The sequence below is a fragment of the Apodemus sylvaticus genome, chromosome 8 (genome assembly GCF_947179515.1).
Source record: "Apodemus sylvaticus chromosome 8, mApoSyl1.1, whole genome shotgun sequence".
Taxonomy (NCBI): Eukaryota; Metazoa; Chordata; class Mammalia; order Rodentia; family Muridae; genus Apodemus; species Apodemus sylvaticus.
Genome location: NC_067479.1, coordinates 82733347 through 82760797, shown reverse-complemented (window position 1 = coordinate 82760797; position 27451 = coordinate 82733347). Strand labels below are relative to the sequence as shown.

The following is a 27451-nucleotide window of genomic DNA, read 5'->3' as shown; positions in this document are numbered from 1 at the left end:
TGCTGACCTCCAATTGAACCAGCACCATTTGTTGAAAAGACTATCTTTTTTCCACTGGATGCTTTCAGCTCCTTTGTCGAAGATCAAGTGACCATAGGTGTGTGGGTTCATTTCTGGGTCTTCAGTCCTATTCAATTGATCCACTTGCCTGACATTGTGCCAATACCATGCAGTTTTTATCACTATTGCTCTGTAATAAAGTTTGAGGTCTGGGATACTGAATCCCCCTGAAGTTCTTTTACAGTTGAGAATAGTTTTAGATATCCTAGGTTTTTTGTTATTCCAGATGAATTTGAGAATTGCTCTTTCTAGCTCTATGAAGAACTGGGTTGGGATTTTGATGGGAATTGCATTAAATCTGTAGATTGCCTTTGGCAATATGGCCATTTTAACTATATTAATCCTGCCAATCCATGAGCATGGAAGATTTTTCCATTTTCTGATATCTTCTTCGATTTCCTTCTTCAGAAATCTGAAGTTCTTGTCATATAGGTCTTTCACTTGTTTCGTTAGAGTCACCCCAAGATACTTTATACTGTTTGTGACCATTGTGAAGGGTGTCATTTCCCTAATTTCTTTCTCAGTCTGCTTATCCTTTGAGTATATAAAGGCTACTGATTTGCTTGAGTTGATTTTGTAGCCAGCCACTTTGCTGAAGTTGTTTATCAGCTGTAGGAGTTCTCTAGTAGAGTTTTTTGGGTCACTTAAGTAGACTATCATATCATCTGCAAATAGTGATAGTTTGACTTCTTCCTTTCCAATTTGTATCCCTTTGACCTCCTTATGTTGTCTAATTGCTCTAGCTAGGACTTCAAGAACTATATTGAAAAGATATGGAGAGAGGGGGCAGCCTTGTCTAGTCCCTGATTTTAGTGGGATTGCTTCAAGTTTCTCTCCATTTAGTTTGATGTTGGCTACCGGTTTGCTGTATATTGCTTTTACTATGTTTAGATATGGGCCTTGAATTCCTGTCCTTTCCAAGACTTTTAGCATGAAAGGATGCTGAATTTTGTCAAATGCCTTTTTCCACATTGTATATATGCATTGTATATATGCATATAATATATGTATATATGTAGACATGTGCATATCTGTATGTATATATATATATACATAATATATATATACATATATGTATAGCCTTAGGAAATAAATTCTGACACAGATGAATCTTAAAAGCATATTCTAAATGAAATAAGTCACAGGATTATTACTGGATAAGTCGTTATATAATTTATAAATACTGAAAATGGTTGTAAGAAGTTGGAAATAAGAAAATGGGAATTATTTTTAATGGGCTTGAAGAATGGAAAGTATATTAAGGCTGATGGTGATGGTTGCACAGCAGTGTAGGTGTACCCAATGCCACTGGAGCAGATATTTTTAAATGGTGACATTATAATTTTATATATATATATATATATATATATATATATTACCACAATTTCAAAATTAAATCACTTGGACACAGAAAAGGAAAGAAGATAAATGGAAGAGTTATCTTCTAAAGAAGTAGATAGAGTTACAGTGGACTTAGAGAAATCAATTAAGGGCTGGAGAGATGGCTCAGGAGTCAGGAGCACCGACTGAAGGTCCTGAGTTCAATTCCCAGCAACGACATGGTGGCTCACAACCATCTGAAATGGGATCAGATGCCCTCCTCTGCTGTGTCTGAAGACAGTGACAGTATACTCATATAAATAAAATAAGTAAATCTTTTTTTAAAGAAAGTATTTGGGAAGTCAATTAAAAGACTCTTGAAATAATACATTGTGGTGATGAAGACAGAAAATGGGTGAATCTGAGAATGATGTAAGGAGTGCAGCTTAGAGACTAATGGGATAAAATTAGTCTTGGGCTGTGCCATACACTGACTTTTTGGTAGAGTCGGGTGTTAGGCACATGCAGTAGGTATGGCTAGGCCTAAACACCCACCTGCTGAGGACCCATTCCCCTTTCATAACTGTTTCCTCTAAGAAGCTCTGCCTTGCTCTATAATCTCCCTTACTTCTTATCCTTACCTAAACTCATTCTTTTTCTCATTTCTAAATTTTATGATAGCACCATTGCCTTTTTACCCCAATATGTCAAAATAGGTGGTTTATCGTTTGCTTTTATGCAGTGAGTCTCTACAATATATTAATAGCAATTATGTTTATGAATCTTTGACATCTTACATGGGCATGAGACATCTAGGTTTTCCCCCACTGTTTTGTTTTATTTTGAGACAGTCTATGTAACTCAGACTAGCCTGAAACCTGCATCATTCTGCCTTTGCCTCTGCTTCCCACTTGCTGGGATTACAGGACATGCCACCATACCAAAAACATGGAATCATAGTAAGTTCTCAAGAAGTATTGGAGTGAAGTCAGTAAGTCCCTGAGTATTTAACAGTATTTGTGTGCATAACATTTTGGGTTTTGTCTGCTTTTCAAACCACCAAAGTTCATGCCATATTTCATTATGCTATAACTAGTCTGCCCGCTTCAATTCTTTACTCCCTCTGTGTACGCCTTATGTTAATACCAGATTGGTGAAACGCCATGCTTTGGAATATCTGCATAGAAACATTCAGTCCCTTCCCATTATCTAAAAAATACAGTTCAACTTTACTGGTAAGAAAATGATCTTTGATATTAGCAAGCTCTATTTTAGAATAAAGCATGACTAATAAAAAGTTTACAGTAGGGATTAGAGAGATGGCTCAGTGGTTTAAGAGCATTGCCTGCTCTTCCAGAGGATGTGGGTTCAGTTCCCAGCATCCACATCTCCCATTAGCTCACAAATCTCTATAACTCTAGCTCATGGATCTGATGTCCTCTGGCCTTTAAATTTGTCTGGCACACAGACATATCTGCAGACAAAACACCCAGGCACATAAAATCAGACTAATTTATTTTTCTAAATATTTAGGATAGATGGCAAACCATCCACCAGAGTATCTGCTTCATAGAAAAAGTTCATGCCTATTTAAACTAACAATTTTGTGTGATATTTAAGGTAGAAATTTAAGTATCTGGGTACCTATTTTTCTTTCACAGTAATTCAACTGAAAGCATTGGATTTTATTGGAAGCACAAAATCAAAGTAAATTGAAAAATGTCTGTATTACACTTGTTCTCAAAACTCTTTACGCTCTCTTTATAGGTTATATGTAAAGTCAGATGTGCCACTGAACTTGACAAACACAAGTAAGTTTCATGAGTGTCAGACTGTATGTAATTGTAAATTATTTACTTTATGTATATTGGTGTTTTGCCTGCATGTATATCTGTGCACCACATGTATGAGTTGCAGGCAGTTATGAGCTGTCTGTCATATGGGTATTAGAAATCTAATCAGGTCTTGAAGAGTTTTCAGTGCCCTTAACTGATAAACCATCTCTCCAATACCCCCCACCCCCAAGTAAATATTTTTAACAGTCAGTTGATAAAGGCAAAAGGAAGGAATTGCAGAGGGTGCCTTCACAATCTTATAGACAGTGGAGTCATTGGTCAGTTCAAAGGAAATGAGGGCCGTAGGTAACTTTCTCTCTTCAGCCATGATAGCCATGAGGCTTAAGCTCATGCCCTCCCTCCCTCCCTCCCTCTTTCTCTCTATTATCCCCCCCTCCCTTCCCCTCCTGGCTCCTCCTTTTTTCTTTCTACAACACCATGCATTCACATATACAAGAGCTAATGCAAATCAGTTTCCTGAGCTAAGCAGTGTTTCTGTACTGGTTACTCTCAGCAGAGGGAACAGAAAATGAGACCAGAGACATGAGTTTCAGTCCCAGTTCTCCTAACTCAACTCTTCTGAGCTTTGGTTTCCTAAACTATTCTAATTTACTACATAACATAATTTCAAGTTTTTTTTTTATTTTAAAGTTCTAAAGCTATTTTCTTATTATTTAGTTCAGCATTTCACCACATGTGATAGCACAGGCTATAATTCCTACACTGGGCAGACCAAGGAAGGAAAACAATTTGGACTGCATAGCAAGACCCTCTCAAAAATGTTGTTTAATGTAACCTTTCAAACTAATTTGTTTTTTACTTCACATGTATACTCAAAGTTTTCTTATTACTAATTACAGATTGCTTTCCACTTATCTTCTATAAATTATCTTCAAGGGCTGAAAGCAATCCAAAACAGATGATGCTAGAATGCAAATATATTTGACCTGGGGTTGTTTTCACAAGTTTGCTCTTAACTGCTACTTGGTACAGACCTTACTAGAGTTTTTATGATGAGTGCTGGGAACTACATGTTCTGTTCCTATGTTCTTTTATGGTCAAGTTTAAAACATGTTTGTTATAGATAATCAGGTCATAGACTCAAGCACTGCTTAAAACTATTTCCTATAGCTCTTAAAATTGATGAATTAATTAGGCACAGCATATTAATTACCTAGAGAAATGTTAAGAACCTGATAATTATTAGAATAGGAAGACCAATGAAAATGCACTCAGTAGTTATAAAAATGAAAAAAAAATCATGATTTCCCATAATGGTGTTAAAATGGCTCAAAATTTTTTTCAACTCTATAGATCAGTATTTATTTTTACACATGAGATTATTTATAAGGTAATGATTTAAAGTCTGTGCATTTTGAAATAGTTCATATACTAAGTTCATAATGGCAGGCATGCCAAGTAACTATGGGAGATTATTAAATTTGTATTTAATGAAATTATAAGCATTTAAGCTGAAAGAATTCTTGTCCCTGAAATAACACGAATTTCTGAATAGTTTTATAAACATCAGATAAACTTTTTTCTTTCAGAATTCTGCTGCATTTGGGCTTCATACTGGCAAGCCTTCTCTTCTTAGCAGTGAATTTGACCTGTGCAATGCTGGTCCACGGAGATGTCCCAGAAAATCAATTGAAATGGACTGTGTTTATTCGAGCATTAATTAACAATAGCCTGTTTATTCTCTGTGCCATCTTTTTAGTTAGTTACATATGCAAAATTACAAAAATGTCATCAGCAAATGTCTACCTCGAATCAAAGGTAAGTATAGTTGTTCAATATGCCTGAGAGTCTAATTTCAAATCCTAATCCTAAGGATCATACTTTAATGGGAAATTTTTGTTGCTTTTTAAAAGAGTGTTCTGGAGAGCAGTCACATTTTTAGCATGAAAAATAGTTGTAGCAATTAAAAGATGTTCAAATTGGTTGTGAGCATTAGCCTTCAACAACTAAACCATCTCTCCAACCCAAATTTCAGGTCTTCCTAAACAATTAGGTACTTTTCTGTGACTCTGCATTAGAGGCTAGTCAAAAGAAGTAAATCAGAATGAGTGTAAATGAATCAACCACATCCCGCTTTTCTCCTGGGACAGTGCTCACCAGCACTCGGGATGGGCCAGGATTCAACAGCCGGTCACAGAATTTCCTACAGTACAGCCCTAACAAAGCTAGGCTGTCTCAACCCCCTGAGTAGCATTGTTTACCTTTATACCAAAGTTGGGAAAACACCAAAATCCACATGATGTATGCCCAGACAGACCTGGAGGGTTTTATGCTATGAAGACCTAAAGGCCATATGAGGTTGTCTGAAATACAGAAGCACCTTAGCAGGGCTTTTGCTGGCTCCATGTGTGCTGTGTATCTGAAACAGGATCAACATGCTTCCTTTTGAGGAGCAGAAAATTAACGTGTTGAAGACACAGGCATAGAGTCAGAAAGTGATTAAATATGAAACCTTTTTAAGTAATAAAATCAAGACTTGTTCTAAATAGAAAAAAGTTTAACAGTATAGGAAGAACTTAAGATTGTGTACAGTAAGAGCAATAGTATTGCCATAAAGCATGCTTACCAGATAATGTGTACATACACTTAGGTTAGCAGGGTACTGTGCCATGGACATAAAATCTTGTTTATTTGTGTGATGGTTTAGAAGTGATATTTCACTCTAGTTTGTGTATATATATTCACTTATGTGTGTGAATGTATATGCATATATAATATATAGATGTATGTTCTGAAACAACTCAGACAATTTTGTATTCTCAACCACATTCAGATAGATAGATAGATAGATAGATAGATAGATAGATAGATAGATAGATAGACAGACAGATCTTTATAAATCTTTAAAAGTGACTTTAAAATCATTTCCCAGAAGAATCTCTGCTGCATTCAGGCAGCACATCATCTGGTTTTTACTTTCTCCCTGTAAAATCACCAGGGTCATTTGCGGGGTTTTATTACTCTCCTGTAACAATATGCAGTAATGGCTGTTTAGTCAACCAATGCCTAAAACAGTCAACCAATGCCTATCAGTCCACTACCTCCAGTTTCACATCAGCTTTCCTGACAGCCCCAAGAGTCTTTTCTTAAGGCTTCAGACTCAGTCTTTTACTTTCCTCTTTCTAGTCTTCTTCCTTTATATACATTGTGATACTAATCTCTCAGCCAAATCATATGTACCGGATTATCAAATGATAATCCTGCCCCTTCATCCTTGAACTACATCATCTGGAGTTGCCTCCCCACTTTCTAGTGCTCTCTGCATGTTCCTCTCTTCCTCAGCCTTAAAGACCTCATTTAACCCAATCTCTGCTCTCTGTCTCCATAACCAAATCTAGACAAGCTGACGGATTATCTGACTTGTCCTGAACTTTGGTGTCTGGGAGCTCTTGCCACTTTGTATGAGCTACCACTTGTATACATATATTGTGTATGTATAGATGTAGATTCCAAGTAAAGTGAAGCCACTTCCCCTTATGTATCTTTGTAAGGCATTAGAATGTAAACATATTTGTCTCATAAATTAACATGGGTAAGACAATTAACTGAGGAACAATTGAAGCTCTAGGATCATGGTGCCTGGGTTTTACCAACACATAATTTAACCTCTCTGTAACTGTCTCCATAGCAGTGTAGTAAAGATGTGGGAAATCACAGCATATGATCTGGCACTAAAAATAGAAACATTATCTGTTATTATCTTTATCATTACACTTTGGCATAGTTCATAGGGAAATTATTAGAAAATTTAAACAAAGTTTTTAGATAACTGTTTAGGGAAAGGTTATTCTTGGTATGTATGTTTGTTTTGTTTTAGCTTCCCCTAATATTGTTCATTAGCTGGTTTTATTCCCACCAGATCAGCACTCTCCAGCCTGACTGCTAAAGCTTGGCAATATGAAAGGGTATAATTTCACAGTTTTAAAAGAAGCAGCAGGGACTGCACATAGCCCAGCAGCAAAGAGCTTGCTCAGTATACAAGGCCTTGAGTTTCACTTCCAGCACTGAAACAGACAAGCAGCAGTAAGGCTACCATGATATTATGTTTAGAACCTGGAGCAAATATAGCTTTATGTCCTTCTTCACTATACTCTAGTAAAGAATCTTATTAAAAATAAGACTATATAACATTATATATCAAAGTTAACTCTTACCTGATAGCCCTTGAAGTCATTTTTTAAAATATCAACTTCTAAATTGTTATTTATCTTCACAAAATTGGACTAAGGGTTTTAGTAATTGCATCTACAACTCCCTTGACAGAGAAGGCATTTAAGAGTCTTTCATGTTCACTTTTTTTTCTATATTCTTTGCTTACATTCCAAATGATTTCCCCTTTCCCAGTTCCCCCCTCCCCATATGTCCCATAAGCCTTCGTCTCTCCACCTATTCTCCGATCACCTCCTCCCTTTTTCTCTGTCCTGGTACTCCCCTACAATGCTAGATCAAGCCTTTCCAGTATTAGGGCCCTCTCCTTACTTCTTCATGGGAGTCATTTGTTATGCTAATTGTGCCTTGGGTGTTCAGTGCTTCTGAGCTAATTAATATCCACTTATCAGAGAATGCATTTGTATGTATTCTTTTGTGATTGGGTTACCTCACTTAGGATGATATTTTCCAATTCCAACCATTTGCCTAAAAATTTCATGAAAAAATATGGAATGCTTCACGAATTTGCGTGTTATCCAAATTTGCGTAGGGGCCATGCTAATCTTCTCTGTATCATTCCAATTTTAGTATATGTGCTGCCGAAGCAAGCACTCATGTTCACTTTTTTAGTACTTAATTTATATGTTGACCAGCTATAGCAGTACTGTGGTTTGACTCTCTTTTTCAAAGAGGAGTTTTACTTGCTTTTAAAACATTTGTTACTGAGAGCCATCTTTAATCCCAGTACTTTGGAGACAGGTGCAGGTGGATCTGCTAGTTTGAGGCCAGCCTAAGCTATGTAATAAGGCTCTGCTATAAAAAATATTAGTTGCCTAGAGTTTGAATCATTTATTTCTGTGCCTTCATTGTTTTCCTTGCTGGTTGGTGGATGTACTGGCTAGTTTTGTGTGTCAGCTTGACACAGGCTGGAGTTATCACAGAGAAAGGAGCTTCAGTTGGGGAAGTGCCTCCATGAGATCCAGCTGTGGGGCATTTTCTCAATTAGTGATCAAGTGGGGAGGGCCCCTTGTGGGTGGTACTACCTTTGGGGTGGTAGCACCTTTGGTGCTCTTGGGTTCTATAAGAGCGCAGGCTAAGCAAGCCAGTAAGGAACATCCCTCCATGGCCTCTGCATCAGCTCCTGCTTCCTGACCTGCTTGAGTTCCAGTCCTGACTTCCTTTAGTGATGAACTGCAACATGGAAGTGTAAGCTCAATAAACCCTTTCCTCCCCAACTTGCTTCTTGGTCATGATGTTTGTGTAGGAATAGAAACCCTGACTAAGATAGTGGATTTGTTTACTTTCTTACATATTTAAGGCTGCCACCTTGTTCTATATGCATGTGCTTATATAAACTATAAACATCATTATTTTATAAACTAGTACATGTAGAACAATGTTTCCTCAACAACTATTTTGGTGTTTCTTATAGCCTTATAATATTGTAGCAATACCACATGCTTAACAAAAACAAAGAGAGACTACAGAGATTGCCCAATGATTAAGAAGGCATGCTGCTCTGGTAGAAGACCAGAGTTCGATTCTAAGAACCCATGTCAGGCAGCTTACAACCACCTGTAATTCAGGCTTCAGAAGGATCCAATGCCTCTGTTCTCCACAGACACTTGTGCACGCATATGCACACACACATGCACACATACACATGCACAATTTTAAAAGTAATTAGAATTTTAAAAAATTAGGTTTAGATTTCAGCCATGTCTCATACATTGCATATTTACTTACAAGCCAGTGTTGATTACACATTATCTCTGTCAACTTACCTCAAGAAATATGAAAATCAGATTTCTGTCATATTTAGGCCTCCTCAACTCCCATAAAATGTTACCAATTTTACCTTCTGCTTGCTTTTCCACCAAGGTGACTCTGACCTAAAGTTTCTGTATTCTAGGTTGTTGTTAGAATAAATTCTCACCTGCTAGATTCACAAGTTAGTTTGTCAGAAATATGACCTAAAGGGTAAACAATCTGTTTCACCTTCTAATATTTATTTTGTGCTCAGCTCCATCTAGATCAGTGAGGTTCTGAATTAAGTCTGAGTAATACCTGGATTGTTGTCTTCTTCTGTCCGAGACTGTGACAGACACCATGTCTACATGTATACATGTATACATCAAAATTTTTAAAGGAATTTTCTTATAAGAAAGGTTTGTTCTAGGGGCTGGAGAGGCCACTCCTGAGCTCCTAAGTTTCATCCACAGGTACATGTCACTGTTCGGAACCAGAGCCAGGAGAGTTGTGCCCTTCCTGACCTCTGCATGTAGTGACACATACATGTGGTATATATTCATACACGCCTGCAGACATATAAATAATAGTAAAGAGGCTTTGTTCTCGTGCGTGCTAGATGGCTCAGCCAGTACTTGGCGCCAAGCCTAGCTACCTGAGTTTGACCCCCACATCTACAAAGTGGGAAGAGTCAACTCCCACAGAGTGTCATCCGACTTCCATTCCTGCGCAGTGGCATGTGTGCTTAAGAACACACATTAATAAGTAAATAAATATTTGAAAACTTTTAAAGAAAGGTTTATAGTAAAATCATTAGTATGTGCTGTATAATCCTGTTGATGGTATTACTATGCAAACTCCCCAAGAAAGAATGTTTTTTTCATTTTTAACACCAAAAAGAAAAAAGTCACTGATTAGAATTCTTCACTCAGGTTAATATGTCTTCCATTCAGAAACAAACATGTAGCTATTCCCTATCAATTTTTAAAAGACCTTGTTGTATGGACTATTGCTCTGGTTCTACCTCTGTCTTATTTCATCTCGTTCTTCTCTATCCACAAACATATTCTTATGTGTATTTTTAACCTCTATGCACCTCTGTAGCTTCTGATTATTCACAACTAGAGAGATGTAAATTTAAAATAAGATTAGATATGCTTTTGGGTATGTTATATTTCTTCCTTGGATATGTCCTTTTTTTTTAATTACTTAAAAGACCTTAGAGGCAGTGTATTTTAGGAACTAGAAGGAAAAACTTGAGAATGAGAGAAAAGAATATAAATTCCATTCATCTGGTTTTGCCTAAATGTGACCTTGGGCAATTAAAAGTCTCTGAGCTTAAATATCCTTAACTTACCTGATGGATCCCATCATAGCACACAAGAATCAATAGCTTCTGTGTGTACAACAGACTTGCTGAGTCAGCAACCCCCCCTTTTTTTTTTACAATAGCCTCAAAGAAAAAATACCTTGCAATACTCTTAATGAAGGAAGTGAAAGATGTCCACACTGCAAGACACTGAAAAAAGAAACTGAAGACAATACATGACAAAAACAGAAACAAAAATTGCTGTGCTCCTGGATGGCAGATTCAGTATTGTGAAAATAACTACACTACCAAAGGCAGTCTACAGATTCAGAAGAATACTCATCAAAATTCCAATGACATTCTTCACAGAAACAGAGAAAACCATTATAAATTCATTTGTAAACATAAAAGACCAAGTAGACAAAACTAAGCAGGAAGAACACAAGCAGAGCCATAACGTTTCCTAACCTCAAATTACACTGCAGGGCCATAGTGATAAAGATATTGTGCTTCAGGAATGAAAACAAACATGTAGACCAATGGAATATTACACAAGATCCAGATATAAACTGTATAACTGTGGACATCTAACTTTTTTTTTTATACATACACAGACACACATTCACAAACATATATATTTTTTCAGGGTAATAGGTTATTTCCAGTGGATAGAAGACAATAAATACAAACCCTATGAAAGAGATGGCTTATGAAGTGGTTTCCTTTGGTCTTGGGTCAAGGTTGTTTCTGGGTAGCGAGTGTTTCTTATTTAAGGGATTGTTTCCTATACACTCACAGTACTTATATTCTATGGAGCATTATATGGAGAGAGTACTCACTCATCATTTGTTTATTTTGTTTTTTTTTTCTCTTTTTTTTTTACTCGATATAATTTATTTACATTTCAAATGATTTCCCCTTTTCTAGCCCCCCCCACTCCCCGAAAGTCCCGTAAGCCCCCTTCTCTTCCCCTGTCCTCCCTCCCACCCCTTCCCAGTTCCCCGTTCTGGTTTTGCCAAATACTGTTTCACTGAGTCTTTCCAGAACCAGGGACCACTCCTGCTTTCTTCTTGTATCTCATTTGATGTGTGGATTATGTTTTGGGTATTCCAGTTTTCTAGGTTAATAACCACTTATTAGTGAGTGCATACGATGATTCACCTTTTGAGTCTGGGTTACCTCACTTAGTATGATGTTCTCTAGCTCCATCCATTTGCCTAAGAATTTCATGAATTCATTGTTTCTAATGGCTGAATAGTACTCCATTGTGTAGATATACCACATTTTTTGTATCCACTCTTCTGTTGAGGGATACCTGGGTTCTTTCCAGCATCTGGCAATTATAAATAGGGCTAACTTTTGACAAAATTATTTCCTAAATACACTAAAAAAGAGACATTCTGGCAAAACTGGATATCCACCTGTAGAATGAAGTTAGATACCATCTTTTTACCCTGCACAAAAACCAGTACAAAGTGGATCCTTAATTTAAAACTAGAAACATGGAAACTGCTATAGGAAAACATGAGGGACTTCAGGATATAAGTGCAAGCAACATGTTTCTGAGTAGAGCTGACCTACACAGGATAAAGCACAAAGAATTGACAAATGGAACTGTATGGAATTTTAAAACTTCTGCACAGAAAAACTATCAGCAGAAAAAACAAGCAGCCTACAGAATAGAAGAAAATATTTGCCAGCTATACCCAAGACATGGATTTAATATCTAGAATATATAAAAACCATGAGAATTAAATACCAGAGAAACAGAACTGAAGGTTGGTGAGTGGGCCAATGAACTAAACACATAGTTTGCAAAAGAAGAAACAAAAATGGCCAATACTTTTTGAGTGTTGAACATCTCTGACCATTATAGAAATGCAAATTAAAATTACTTTGTGATTTCATCTATTCTTTTCATATAATAAGAGCAGACATCAAGAAAACAAATACCACACAAGATATAGGGGAAGAAAGAACCTTTATGCACTGCTGGTGTGAGTGAAGACTTCATTATGCTAATCAATGTAGAGGCTTCTCAAAAATGAATGCATGTTCCATATGACCCAGAAATATCACTTCTAGGCATACACCCAAAGGATGCCACATTCTACCACAGAGACACTTGTCCATTTGTGTTTAGGGTTGCCCTTTTTGCCATAGCAAGGAAATAAGGTTAACCTAAATGTCCATCAGCAGGTAAGTAATGAAAATATAAAGTGATTTTATTCAGCAATAAAGAAAATTTGAATTTGTGAGAGGAAAGCATTTTAAGCCTGGTACCTAAATCCCAGAAGGAAAATACAGTGTGTTCTCTCTCAAATGGGCATCCTAGCCTCTAACTATTAAATATGTGAGTCCAGATGGGAGAAAATGTGGGTGTGGATCTGTGTGACTGGAAGAAGCCCTAAGGGAGTAGTGGAAGGAGATGGGAGAAAAATGGAAATGGGAAGATTAGAGGTAAAGAGTATAGCAGGAACCGATGGTAGAGGGATGGGGAGGCAAAGGAGGAAGGACCCACCAGAGGGGAAGTTTATGGAAACCCATACAGAAGTAACTGTTGCTTTTAAGTTAATTTAAAAAAAAAAAGTGTGATGTAGATAAGTTAATGTTGATGTCCTAGGTTTTGGCAGGACTGAGTAGTAACTACCTCAAAAGTTTATTGCCAGAACTCAATGAAAATGTTCATGAATAACTAATATAGTGTGTTGCACCCAGGAAGTCCTAAAATGTTAGCTTTGTGCTTGTAACAGATGGTAATCTAGTCTGGAGTGTGTTGTTGCTGTCATCGCTGCTGATACTGTTGTTGAGATTTATGTATTTTTCTTTTCTGTGTATGGGTATTGTACCTGGATGCATATACCACATGCATAGACCCCATAGAGTCCAGAAGAGAGAGTTGGATCCCTTAAAACTGGAGTTACATGTCATTTGTGTTCTGGAAATCAAACCTGGGTCCACTGGAAGAGCAGTCAGTGCTCTTAACAAAGGAATTATCTTTCCAACCCCTTGATGGAGGTTTTAAAATCTGAAAATGATGGCAAAACTTATCTGGGAAAGTATTCTCTATATTTAATTAAACTCAAAAGGAATAATGACCCTTAAAAATTAATTAAAATCCTACTGGATTTCTTCTTTCAGTAGCTTAGTTTTACAGTGGATGCCATTTTATACTTTTATTTTTAATTTACAACCCAACTGTTGCCCCCACACCCAGTCCTTCCCTCCCACAGTTCCTAATCCCATTCCTCCTCTCCCAGTGTCTGAGAGGATGCTCTCCACCATCACACCTTCCCCCTCTCTGGAGCGTCAAGACTCTTAAGGATTAGATGCATCTTCTCCCACTGAGGCCAGACCAGGCACTCCTCTGCTATATATGTACTAGGGCTTCAGACCAGCTCATATATGCTGTCTGGTTGGTGGCTCAGTATCTGGGAGCTCCTAGGGTTGGGTCTGGGTTAGTTGAGACTGCTGGTCTGCCTATGGGGTCGCCCACCTCTTCAGACTCTTCCATCCTTCTCCTTCAACCATAGGGGTTCCCTACTTCAGTCCAGTAGGTGAATGTAAGTATCTGTGTCTGTCTCAATGAGCTGATAGTTGGGCGTCTCAGAGGATAGCCATGCTAGGCTCCTGTCTGTAAGCACACTATAGCATCACTGATAGTGTTGGGTCTTGGTGCCTCCCCATGAGGTAGATCCTAATTTAGGCCAGTCACTGAACTGCCTTTCCCTAAGTCTCCTCAACATTTTTTGTCCTTGCAGTTCTTTTATAAATGAAGAATTCTGGGTCAGAAATTCTAACAGTGGGTTGGTAACCCCATCCCTCCACTTGATGCCCTGTCTATCTGCTGGAGGTGGACTCTTCGAGTTCCATCTCCGCATTATTGGGCATTTCATCTAAAGTCACTCCCATTGAGTCCTGAAAGTCTCTCACGTCCCAGGTCTCTGGTACTTTCTAGAGTGTCCCCCATCCCCCAAGGCTGCATATTTCCATTTATTCTGCTGGCCTTTTGGACTTCTCACCTGTTGCCCCTTATACCTAATCCTGTTCCCTTTTTCCCCCTCCCCCTTCCCTCACCCACCCAGGTTCCTCCATCTCTATGCCTCCCATAATTATTTTTGCCCTCCTTCTAGTGGGATTGAAGCATCCTTACTTGGGCATTTCTGCTTTTTAAACGTCTTAAGTTCTGTGAGATGTATCCTAAGTGTTCTATACTTTTGGCTAATATCCACTTATTAGTGAATACATACTGTGCATGTCCTTTGGGGTCTGGGTTACCTCATTCAGGATGATATTTTCTAGCTCCATCCATTTGCCTACAAAATATATGATATCCTCATTCTTAATAGCTGAATAGTAGCTGGCGTGGTGGTGCACGCCTATAATCCCAGCACTTGGGAAACAGAGGCAGACAGATTTCTGAGTTCGAGGCCAGCCTGGTCTACAGAGTGAGTTCCAGGACAGCCAGGACCACACAGAGAAACCCTGTCTCAAAAAACAAAAAACAAAAAAACAAACAAAAAAAATTAGCTGAATAGTATTCCATTGTGTAAATGAACCACATTTTCTGTATCCATTCTTCTGTTGAGGGACATCTGGGTTTCTAGCTTCTGGCTATTACAAATAAGGCCACTATGAACATAATATAGCACATGTCCCCGTGGTGTGGTGGAACAAATTTTTGGGTATATACTCAGGAGTGGTATAACTGTGTCTTCAGGTAGAACTATTTCCAATTTTCTGAGGAACTGCCAGACTGATTTCCAGAGTGGTTGTACAAGTTTGCAATCCTACCAGCAATGAAGGAGTGTTCTTTCTACACGTCCTCGCCAGCATGTGCTGTCACCTGAGTTTTTGATCTTAGCCATTCTGCTGGGTATAAGATCGAATCTCAGGGTTGTTTTGAACTGCATTTCCTAGGTGGCTAAGGACTTTGAACATTACTTTAAGTGCTTTTTGGCCATTCAAGATTCCTCTCTTGTGAATTCTCTGTTTAGCTCTGCACACCATTTTTTAATGGATTTATTTGGACTTGTGAAGGTTAGCTTCTTGAGGTCTTTATTCATTTTTGGATATTAGTCCTCTATTGGATGTAGGGTTGGTGAAAATGTTTTTTCCCATTCTGTAGGTTGCTGATTTGTCCTATTGTGTTTTGCCTTACAGAAGCTTTCAGTTTCGTGATGTGCCATTTATCAATTGTTGACCTTAGAGCCTGAGTCATTGGAGTTCTGTTCAGGAAATTTCCCCCTGTGCCAATGAGTTCAAGGCTCTCGCCCACTTTCTCTTCTATTCAATTCAGTGTATCTTGTTTTATGTTGAGATCCTTGATCCACTTTGACTTGACCTTTGTGCAAGGTGACAAATATGAATCTATTTTCATTTTCTACATACAGACTATAAGTTAGACCAGCACCATATATTGAAGATGCTTTCTTTTTTCCATTGTATGTTTTTGGCTTTTTTGTCAAAAAACAAGTGTCCATAAGTGTGCGGGTTAATTTCTGGGTCTTCAGTTCTATTTTATTGATCTACATGTCTGTCTCTGTACAAATACCATGTGTTTTTTATTACTATTACTCTGTTGCACAGCTTGAGGTCAGGGATGGTGATTTCCCCAGAAGTTCTTTTATTGTTAAGAATTGTTTTTGCTATCCTGGGTTTTTTGTTTTTCCATATGAAATTGAGAATTGCCTTTTCCATATCTGGGAAGAATAGTGTTGGAATTTTGTTGGGGATTGTGCTGAATCTGTAGATTGCTTTTGGTAGGATGCCCATTTTTACTGTTAATCCTACCAATCCATGAACATGGGAGATCTCTCCATTTTGTGAGATCTTCTTCTATTTCTATCTTGAGAGACTTGAAGTTCTTGTCATAAGGATCTTTCATTTGTTTGGTTAGAGTTACACCAAGATATTTTATATTATTTGTGGCTATTGTGAAGGATGTTGTTTCCCTATCTTCTTTGGCAACCCATTTATCATTTGTATAGAAGGAACACTACTGATTTGTTTGAGTTAAATTTATATCCAGCCACTTTGCTGAAGTTGTTTATCAGCTGTAAAAGTTATCTGGTAGAATTTTGGGGATCACTTATGTATACTATCATCCACAAAAGGTGATACCTTGACTTCTTCTTTTCCAGTTTGTATCCCCTTGATCTCCTTTGTTTGTTGCCTTACTGCTCTAGCTAGAAAGTCAAGTACTATATTGAATAGATAGAGAGGGAGAAGCTTTGTCTTGACCCTGGTTTTAGTGGGATTGCTTCAAGTATCTCTCCATTTCATTTGATATTGGCTGTTGGTTTGCTGTATATTACTTTTATTCTGTTTAGATATAAGCCTTGAATTCCTGATCTCTCCAATACTTTTAACATGAAGGGGTGTTGTATTTCGTCAAATGCTTTTGCAGCATCTAATGAGATGATTGTATGATTTTTTCTTTGAGTTTGTTTGTTTATATACTGGATTATGTTAATGGATTTTCATATGTTGAACCCCTGCATCACTGGGATGAAGCCTACTTGAACATAGTGAATGATGATTTTGATATGTTTTTGGATTTAGTTTGCTAGATTTTATTGAGCACTTTTACATTGATATTCATAGAGAAACTGGCCTGAAATTCTCTTTCTTTGTGTGGTTTTGATCTCAGAGTAGCTGTGGCTTCATAGAATGAATTAGGTAGTGTTCCTTCTGTTTCTATTGTATAGAATAGCTTGACAAGTGTTGGTATTACTCTTCTTTGAAGATCTGGTAGAATTCTGCACTAAAACCATCTGGCCCTGGGCTTTTCTTGGTTGGAAAGTTTTTAATGACTTCTTCTATTTCCTTAGGAGATATGGGAGTGTTTAGATAGTTTACCTGCTCTTGTATCTTTCTAGAAACTCATTCATTTCATCTAGATTTTCCAGTTTTGTTGAGTAAAGGCTTTTGTAGTAAAATCTGATGACCTTTTAAAATTTCCTCCATTTCTGTTGCAATTTCTCCTTTTCATTTCTGATTTTGTTAATTTGGATACTGTTTCTGTGTCCCTTAGTTTGGCCAAGGGTTTATCTATCTTGTTGATTCTTCTCAAAGAATCAGCTTTTGGTTTTGTTGATTCTTTGTATCATTCCCTTTGTTTCTAATTGGTTGTTGTCCACCCTTAGTTTGATTATTTCCTGCCATCTACTCCTCTTATGTGTGTTTGCTTCTTTGTGTTTTAGAGATTTCAGGTATGCTATTATATTGCTAGTGTAGGATCTCTTCAATTTCTTTATGAAGGCACTTGGTATTATAATAAAAAGTTTTCGTCTTAGCACTGCTTCCATTGTATCCCATAAATTTGGGTATGCTGTGTCTTCATTTTCATTCAATTCTAAAAAGTCTTTCATTTCTTTATTTATTTCTTCCATAACAAAGTTATAATTGAGTAAAGAGTTTTTCAGTGTCCATGTGTGTGTTTGTCTATCTAGAGATGTCATAAAAAATTATGAGTAATACTTTACATGTGTGGTGCTAAAGATGACAAATACATCTGTGAAGCACTCTGTACTGTTGGATCTTAGAGCAGAGTTGATCTCTATTCTCCTGGGCCCACCACTCTGCAGAGGGTTAGGTATACAAGGTGTTAAAAAAAAAAAAAGAAGGGGACACTTAAGAATATCAACAAGACCCAAGAATGGTGGCATATGCCATTAATCCCCACACTGAGGAGGCAGAGACAGGCTGATTCAAGGCCAACCTGATCTACAGAGGGACTTTCAGGACAGCCAGGGATACAAAGAGAAACCTTGTCTCAAAAACCCCAAAACAACAACAACCCCCAACAACAACCAAAACCATTCTTAAGTGTCAGACAAACTGACTGCAGTCTGCAGTTGAAATAGACCATTTCATAAGTGGGATGAGCCAGGCTAAAGCCAAGGTGATAGTCTGGAGTCTGCCTGTTGGTCCCATGGTGCACACGCTATATGATCAGATGACAGGCTAGTAGGAGCTGTTGCCATGGCCAGTGTTAGGTATCCTCTTCTTTATGGGGTCTAGGAAAGTCTTGCACCCTTCTTTGGTCTAGTGCATTCATGAGTTCTCAGGCCTGGTTTTCCTCATATGACTCAAATATGCCCATGTGCTCATGTGGGTACAGTTTACCTTGATAAGTTTACTGGCTGATGCTGTTTGTGCTTTTATGGATGTTATTTTTCAATCTGTACCCCTTGAATGGTTCGTGGTGAGTGGTGGTGTTAATATACACAACAAAGTGCAGAGGTGCCCTGCTTCTGCAACTCTGTTCCAACTGAAGTCAGGTGATGTTTGCAAGATGGACTCTCCAAGAGCAAGGCACAACATGGAAAAATGCTGGTTTATACAGAGTGGCATAGCCTAGATAACAGAACAGTGTCATCTCAACACTCAAGTGGTTTTTCTCCCCTTATACTTTTGTATTCTTGTGGTCTTTCTTATCAGAACTGATTTTTCTGTGATCAGAAGGTCTACCCAATAAAAGCTATCTGGGCTACAGTGTCAGGATCATAGGGATCAAAGACTTAACTTCATGGTGTTTTAACAGCATGAAATTATTTCTGAAACTATCCAGATTTTAGAATTTTAAAACCTATTTTTAAATTTGTTGAAAATGTTTTTCTCGTTTTTAATGCTTAGTATGTCCTTTTAATTTTAAAAGGAAAATAACATTTGTGAGACTTTTTAAGGATATGTGCAGCTCTCTGCTTCTGATAATGACCAGATTGCTCCTAGTAGATAGAATGATGAGCTCTAGGATAATATATCAAAAGCACTGAAGATACTGGAAAGTAGCACTTAGAAGAATGTGGTACTAAACCAGCTTCCTGCTTTATACTGCTTCTAGTCGGACTCCCACCCTTGGGGAGCTTGACAAATCAGAAAATGCAATTCTCATACTGTTACAGGTGGAAACTAACTGGGAGCTTGGGGAGGAAGACAGCCTCATAGAAGAAACACCACGTTCTGGTTATATTCTATACCAAATGTTTAACACCAGATATTGTCAAGATAGTCTAGACTGTAGAGGAATGATAAAGTAGTTAGATTTAGAACTTAGCTCATATCTAGCATGGGAAACAGCTTGAGATCAAGTCTAACAATCATTTTATGGTTGGCTAGAACAGTCATTTTTAGAGAAATATAACAGAATTTCAGCTCTTTAAAATATGTCTTTCACAGTGCTCACAATCTAAAGCTACTAGCTCTATGAAGAAGTGGAAGGTGTAACTCACACTCAGCAATCAAAAGAGTTAAGATGACATAGATCGTGTATTTGTCCAAAATTTTATTGTATTTTCAAGGTTATAAAGGAAAACACATTCTGATTATATAGGAATTCTTAAGAGAAACATATACTATAAAAAATAGAAATTCTAAAACTTAACAAGTCACTTGGACTGGATTAGAAAGAGTCAGTGTACTTCGAGATTAAACCAATGGAAATTAGCCAACTGAAGAATAAAGGATGGTGAGGGAAATAGAGAAAGAAATATAATGATCAAAACCTACAGATCTACTTTTGAATATTTAGAGAAATCAAAGGAAAAAAGAAAAGATAAAGCTGGGAAAAGTATTTAGAGAAATGACTTAAATTTTCCAATTTTGTTGTAGAACAGATTTATAATTTCAAGAAAATCCACATCAACTTTGATTTAACCAGAACATACATAATAAAATAAGCACATTGCAGTCATGTTGCTTAAAATCAGCTAGAGAAAAATGAACCATCACATGTCAGGAACAGGGAGGGCACTCATTTATCGCAAATAACAGACGTCAAGAGCAGGGCAACATCCTCAGATCCTGGAAGGGAAACTTTCAACTCTGAGATCTGCAGCATCCTCTTTCTGTTGTTCTGTTTCAGACAAGGTCTCCCTGTGTAGTCCTAGCTGTCCTGGAACTCTTTATATAGACCAGGTTAGCTTCAAACTCAAAGATTTTCTTGTCTCTGCTTCCAAGTTTTGGCATTAAAGGCATGCACCACCACACCCAGCTTGAAATATCCTTGAAGAACAGCAAAGAAATAAATTTATTCAGATAAAGGGAAAACAATCAGTATACCTGGACTGCATGAAATACTAAGAACATTCTACACTCTGTAGAAAAATGAACTGGTATGAATTCAGCTCTTCAGAAATGAAGAACACCATAGTTAATATGCAGATAAACAGAATTCCTTAAGTTTTAAAAGTACAGAATATGAGGTTTACATATGTAGATGTAATAGGCAATGTCTTCTATATGCTGTATCCACCAACAATTAATGATAGGAGAATATAAAAAGTTAAGGGTGTACATTATAGTATTTGGAGCAGTGGCTCTCAAACTGATCTTGAAACTACTAGAGTCCTAAATATTAACAATGTTCTCAAGGATATTTGTAATATATTCCTAATACATGTTAAAGGTTAAAATATTAAGCTTTTAATTCATCGAAAAACAAACCCATTGCATACAAAAATCAATAATCCTTATGAGTAATGATATTTTCTTTTAAAATTAGAAAATTGACATGCTGAACTCTTCAAAGCTCCTTAATGTCTGTCTTGGTAGGAGACACCTAGGTTTTCATGTCTGCCCCTGTATTCACTGTGTAGGATGTTATTCAGACTGAAAAAATTCAGAAACTTTACACAATTATATAACTTTACACAATTATGCATTTAGAAAATAAAGAACTTTTTAAAAAATATTTCAGACAATTGTAGATATTCTTTAACACTATACGAAAACTCAGAAGTAGCACTCTCTGAAAGATTAGTTGCCATGAAGAATCTAAAGCAAAGAGTTACTTTATTTTTTAAAGATCTGCTTATTTTATGTATATGAGTACATTTTCACTGTCTTCAGACACACAGGAAGGGGACATCAGATTCCATTAAAGATGGTAATGAACCACCATGTGGTTGCTGGGAATTAAATTCAGATCTCTGGAAGAGTAGTCAGTGCTCTTAACCACTGAGCCACCTCTCTAGCCCAATGAGTGACTTTTTTATTAATCTATATTATACTTGTAAATTTTTGATGAGATTATGCTTTGATCATTTGAAAAAAAGTTGTCACAAATCTTCAAAATGTTGTATTTAGAAAATGAGCAGCTTGGTCTTCATCGGCCGACAACTAGAGTAGGGGCTGTCCCTAAGCCTGTTGCCTGCCTGCCTGCCTAAACAGGCTGCCTTGTCTGGCCTGAATAGGAGAGGATATGCCTAGTCCCATAATGACTCCATGTGCTGGAGAGAAGGGGTGTGGGAAGTTGACACCCAGAGGGAAGGTGAAATGGGGGGAAGACTTGCATGAAGGGGTACTGAATGAAAAAGGGGGGCTGGTATTGGGTTGTAAAGTGGATAAACAATTTTTTAAGTTAAATTTTTGATTGGGTTATTTGGGGTTTTTTGGTGATTAACTTCTTGAGTTCTTTATAAATTTTGGATATTAACCCTCAGTTGGATATGGGGTTAGTGAAGTTTTTTTTCCCATTCTGTAGGTTGCCAATTTGTTTTATTGACTATGTCCTTTGCCTTACAGATGCCTTCCAGTTTCATGAGATCCCATTTATCAATTCTTGATTTAGAGCATGAGCCATTGGAGTTCTGTTTAAGAAATTTCCCCCTGTGCCAATGAGTTTAAGGCTCTTTCCCACTTTCTCTTCTGTTAGATTCAGTATATCTTGTTTTATGTTGAGATCCTTGATCCACTTTGACTTGAGCTTTGTGCAAGGTGACAAAAATGGGTTTATTTTTATTTTTCTACATAGAGACAGCCAGTTAAGCCAGCACCATTTATTGAAGATGCTTTCTTTTTTTCAATTGTATAATTTTAGCTTCTTTATGAAAGATCAAATGTCTGTAAATGTGTGGTTTTATTTCTGGGTCTTCAATTCTATTCCATTGATTAATGTGTCTGTTTCTGTACCAATACCATGCAGTTTTTATCACTATTGATCTATAGTAAAGCTTGAGGTAAGAAATGGTGATTCCCCTAGCCATTCTTTTATTGTTAAGAATTGCTTTTGCTATTCTGGGTTTTTTGCCTTTCCAGATGAATTTAAGAATTGCTCTTTCCATGTCTATGAAGAATTGTGTTGAGATCTTGATAGGGATTGCATTGAATCTATAGATTGCCTTTGGTAGACTGGCCATTTTTACTATGTTAATACTTCTAATTCATGAACATGGGAGATCTCTCCATTTTCTGAAATTGTCTTCAATTTCTTTCTTGAGAGACTTGAAGTTATTGTCATACAGATCTTTCACTTGTTTGGTTAGAGTTACACCAAGATATTTTATATTATTTGTGGATATTGTGAAGAGAATTGTTTCCCTGATTTCTTTCTCAGCTTGTTTGTAATTTGAATAAAGGAAGGATACTGATTTATTTGAGTTAATTTTATATCCAGCCACCTTGCTGAAGTTGTTTATCAGCTAGAGAAGTTCTCTGGTGAATTTTTGGGCTTGCATATGTATACTGTCATATAATCTACAAATAGTAATACCTTTATTTCTTCTTTGCCAATTTGTATCCCCTTGATCTCTCTTTGTTGTCTTATTATTCTATCTAGCACTTCGAGTACTATATTGAATAGATATGGGGAGAGTGGGCATCCTTGTCTTATCCCCAACTTCAGTGGAATTGCCTCAAGTATGTCTCCATTTAATTTCCTATTGGCTGTTGGTTTGTAGTAAATTGCTTTTATCATGTTTAGGTGTGGGCCTTGAATTCCTGATCTCTCTAATACTTTTAACATGAAGGGGTGCTGTATTTCATCAAAAAATTGGGCATAGAACTAAACTGAAATTCCACAACTGAGGAATCTTGAATGGCTGAAAAGCACCTAAAAAAATGTTCAAAGTCCTTAGTGATCAGAGAAATGCAAATCAAAATGACCCTGAGATTCCACCTTACACCAATCAGAATGGCTAAGATCAAAACCTCAGGTGACAACACATGTTGGAGAGGATGTGGAGAAAGAGAAAAACTCCTCCATTGCTTGTAGGATTGCAAACTGGTACAACCACTCTAGCAATCAATCTGGAGGTTCCTCAGAAAATTGGAAATAGATTTCCGTGAAGACCCAGCTATACCACTTTTGTGAATATACTCAAAAGATGCCCCACCATGCCACAGGGGCATGTGTTGCACTATGTTCATAGTGGAGTTATATGTAATAGCCAGAAGCTGGAAACAACATAGATGTCCCAAACAGAAGAATGGATACAGAAAAGTGGTTCATTTACACAGTGGAATTCTACTCAGCTATTAAGAATGAGTACATCCTGAGTATTGCAGGCAAATGGATGAAACTAGAAAATATCATCCTGAGTGAGGTAACTCAGACCAAAAAGGACATTCATGGTATGTACTCACTAATAAGTGGATATTAGCCAAGAAAAAAAAGTACAGAATACCCAAAATATAGTCCACAGAACTCAAAAAGCTCAACAAGCTGAAGTGCCCAAGTGAGGACAACTTAGTCCCACTTGGGAGTGAGAAGAAAGCAATCACAAGTTGGGAGGGACGGAGGGAGGGGGGGAAAGAGGGAGGGAGGGATATAGGAGGGAAAGTGGACAGGATAGGAAGTGGGAAGAAGAGGAGAACCTGATCTGACATTGGGGGAGGGAAAAGGACTGAAGCCCTGGGGACCAGCAGAAAAACTGGAAACAGGCAACCTCAGGAGATATAGGAGGTTGAGGGGACCCTCCAGAGTGCACCAAAGACTTAAGAGTTGAGAGACAGGACTAAAAGGGAGGGACCTTAGATGAAATGCCAACAGTAGGGAGAGGGAACTTATAGAGCCTACCTCCAGCAGTAAGGCAGGATTTCAAATGAGGGAGGGGGGCATCCCACAGATATAACTCTGACCCAAAATTGTTCCTGTCTGAAAGAATTACAGGAATGGAAATGGAGAGGAGCCCAAGGAAAAGAAGGTCCAGCAACAGGACCAAAGTGGGATCCAGCTCAAGGGGAGGTCCCAAGGCCTGACACTATTACTGAGGCTATGGAGCACTCACAGAAAGGGACCTAGCATGGCAGCACTCTGGAAGACCCAACAAGAAACTGAGTTAGATGTAGATATTTGCACCCAACCAATGGACAGAAGCAGCTGACGCCTGCTGTTGAATTAGGAGAGGCTGAATGAAACTGAGGGCGACCCTGTAGGATGACCAGCTGTCTCAATTAATCTGGACTCCTGGAATCTCTCAAACACTGGTCCACCAAACAGGCAGCATGCACCAGCTGATATGAGGCCCCTAGCAAACATACAGTAGAGGACTGCCGGGTCTGTGTTCATTCAGAGATGATGTGCCTAACCCTCAAGAGACTAGAGGCCTCGAGGAGTTTAGAGGTCAAGTGGGGTAGGGGGTGGGGACATCCACGTGGAAATGGAGAGGAGAGGAGGTATGAGATGTAGAACAGTTGGAAGGTGAACAGGGGTTGGCAAGGGTGGGGAATAAAATATGGAGTGTATAAAGATAATAAAATTGTTTTAAAAAGTTAAATTTTATATACAAAAAATGTATTTCATAAAGTTGAGTCCCAAAGTATATATGTTAATCTCTCACCATCTCATTAGCAAGGTCTAGTTTTTAGAAAATATTACCTATGGCTGCAAGTGTGTATAATTTCCCAGAATCTAATTTTCACTAGAAATTCTCATTTAATTGGTAGCGTTTTTATTTAAAGGTATAGGCTTATTTTGTATACATAAAAATTACAACTGCATATCAAGTCTGAATAGCCATTGTTTGCCTGCTAAAGTTGTCTGGCAAGTAAAAAGTACAGTCCTTTGGGGGGGGGGGGGAAGGAGTGACTATTTCCACATCCAAATAAATTAATCATGTAAGTAGTTTTCTCCAGGACAGCCACAGTGTTTCCATATGAAAAAGAAGTGCTTTCATCCTATGACATGGATTATTAAATAAACAAGTCATCTAGGGTCAACGTTTAAGTATTTTTACTATTTCATCAAGGTTATTATTAAAATATTGCTTTCCTAAAATCCTGGCTCTTGGGAGGCAGAGGTAAAATCAGGAGTTCTGGGCCAGTTTCAACTTCAAAGAGCATTTGAGACCAACCTGGGCTCTGTGAGACACTGCCTCAAACAAAAAGAGAATTCTTAAATTCTCATTTTTAACCAGGAATGCATGGTACTGAAGGGTAGAGTCACCATAAAACAACTTACATTTGTGGGCTAAAAAACAAAAAAAAAAAAAAAACAAAAAAAAACATTTTATTGAATCTTAATTTATCGGAAAAATTATAAAAACATTATTTGACATACCTGCATTTAAATTTTCAATTCCTTTTGCTTTAAGCTCTGAATGATTGGTCTCAAAAAGATGCTGCAGCTTAACTTGGACCATAGTACTATTCAAAAAATGTTCTGTTGCAGAAGACATAAAAGGTAAACTCTTAAATTTTATAAAACTTGTTGAAAGACAGTTGTTATTTTTTGTTTCTTACCAACCGTTTCATGCCGTTCCTTGGAGGCAGATTGAAGGAATCTCAGTGGTTCAGATAGCTCTCTGACACCTTCAACTTTCTTAGCAGCTTTCTTTGTAGGGCAGCTCTTGTTGAAGACGACCTTCATTCATTTTTTTCTTTTTTAAATACTTTTGAAAGTATTTTATTTGTGTATGTGTGATACATGTATGCATATTTGTATGAGGGCTCGCTCATGTGTGAGTGTGGGCACATGTGAGGTATGGCACATGTAGAGACATGAAGGCTACTTTTGCTGTCAATACTTGCCTTCCTGTGCTTCAGACACAGCCTCTTTATTGTCTGCCTCAGCATGCACCAAGCTAGCTAGCGCACAGAATTCTGAACTTAGATTGCTGGGCTTATGCAGCACATATGTTACCAGAGCCATCTACTGAGGCCAAATTGTTTCATGTTAACCATTCTTAAATACACAGTCATTGCCCTTAGGTTCATTCAGAGTGTCACACAGCCACCCCCTCTACCCGTTCCCAGAACATTTCTCTCACCGCACACCAAAACTCTGTACCCATGACTCCCCATTCCCAAGGCCATAGTACATTTTTAAGTATGAAATGTACATTTTATTATAGTTTCTCTGTATAGCCCTGGCTGTCCTGGAACTCTGTCTATAAACCTGAGGCTGGCCTCAGACTCAGAAATCCACCACCACCACTGCCTGGCTCAAATTAATTTTTAACTTTGAAAAATTATGAATTTTTTAAGGCCAAGAAGACAGCTCCATGGGTCAGAGCACTTGCATACAAGAAAAGGTGAGGTCCTGGGCTCGCATCCTCAGAACCCTTGTAAAACAGGCTGACAGGGCTCTGTCATCCCCAAGTCTTTTTTACTGGCAAGATGGGCAGCACCAGAGGGCAGTATCTAGAAGCTGAACAGCCAGTGAGCCTGGTGTAAGAAGCAAAACAACAAAAGAGAGACCTCATCTCAGACAAGGTAGAAGGAAGGCAAGCTGACACCCACGGCTTCCTCCAATCTCCATACGGTGTGCAGCGTAGTGTTCACATACCCACACTCAGAGAGGCAAGCATAAATATTACACACATTGAACATGCATGGATGCATCATACAGACAATGGAGAAAACCCATATAATCATTTTAGGAGACTCAGAAAAAGTGTGTGACAAAATTCGACATCCATCATGATTTTAAAAGATTTTAAAAGGCATTCAGTTAATAAGTAATAGAGGAAATTGCTTCTGTTTAATTAAAAAGAAATCTGTTTTGGGGGCTGGAGAAATGGCTCAGTGATTAAGTGTACCTGACTGCTCTTCTAGAGGTCCTGAGTTCAATTCCAGCAACCACATGGTAGCTCATAACCATCTGTAATGGAATCTGATTCCCTCTTCTGTTGTATCTGAAGAGAGCAACTGTATACTTAAATAAATCTTTTTAAAAAAGAAATCTATTTTTATAGTCAATAGCCAACTTAAATGTTCTGTCCATGAATAAAGGAAATATATTGGTAGATTTTTGAGAATGTAATTCTACTCAATATACTAAGAA

At 37.7% G+C, this 27451-nt stretch overlaps 1 protein-coding gene and 1 non-coding gene across 2 annotated transcripts in view; one reads left to right on the top strand and one right to left on the bottom strand.

The window, feature by feature from the left end:
* The window catches only part of Gpr137c (G protein-coupled receptor 137C), a 74687-nt gene that overhangs the window by 25431 nt on the left and 21805 nt on the right, over positions 1-27451 (top strand). The window contains exons 2-3 of the mRNA XM_052191732.1: positions 3148-3191; positions 4766-4994. Coding sequence (XP_052047692.1) covers positions 3148-3191; positions 4766-4994 — 273 coding nt within the window. The remainder of the gene's footprint in view (positions 1-3147; positions 3192-4765; positions 4995-27451) is intronic.
* Positions 7887-7997, bottom strand: LOC127691814 (U6 spliceosomal RNA). The gene has a single exon (XR_007979387.1). It is a non-coding gene; the product is annotated as a U6 spliceosomal RNA (small nuclear RNA).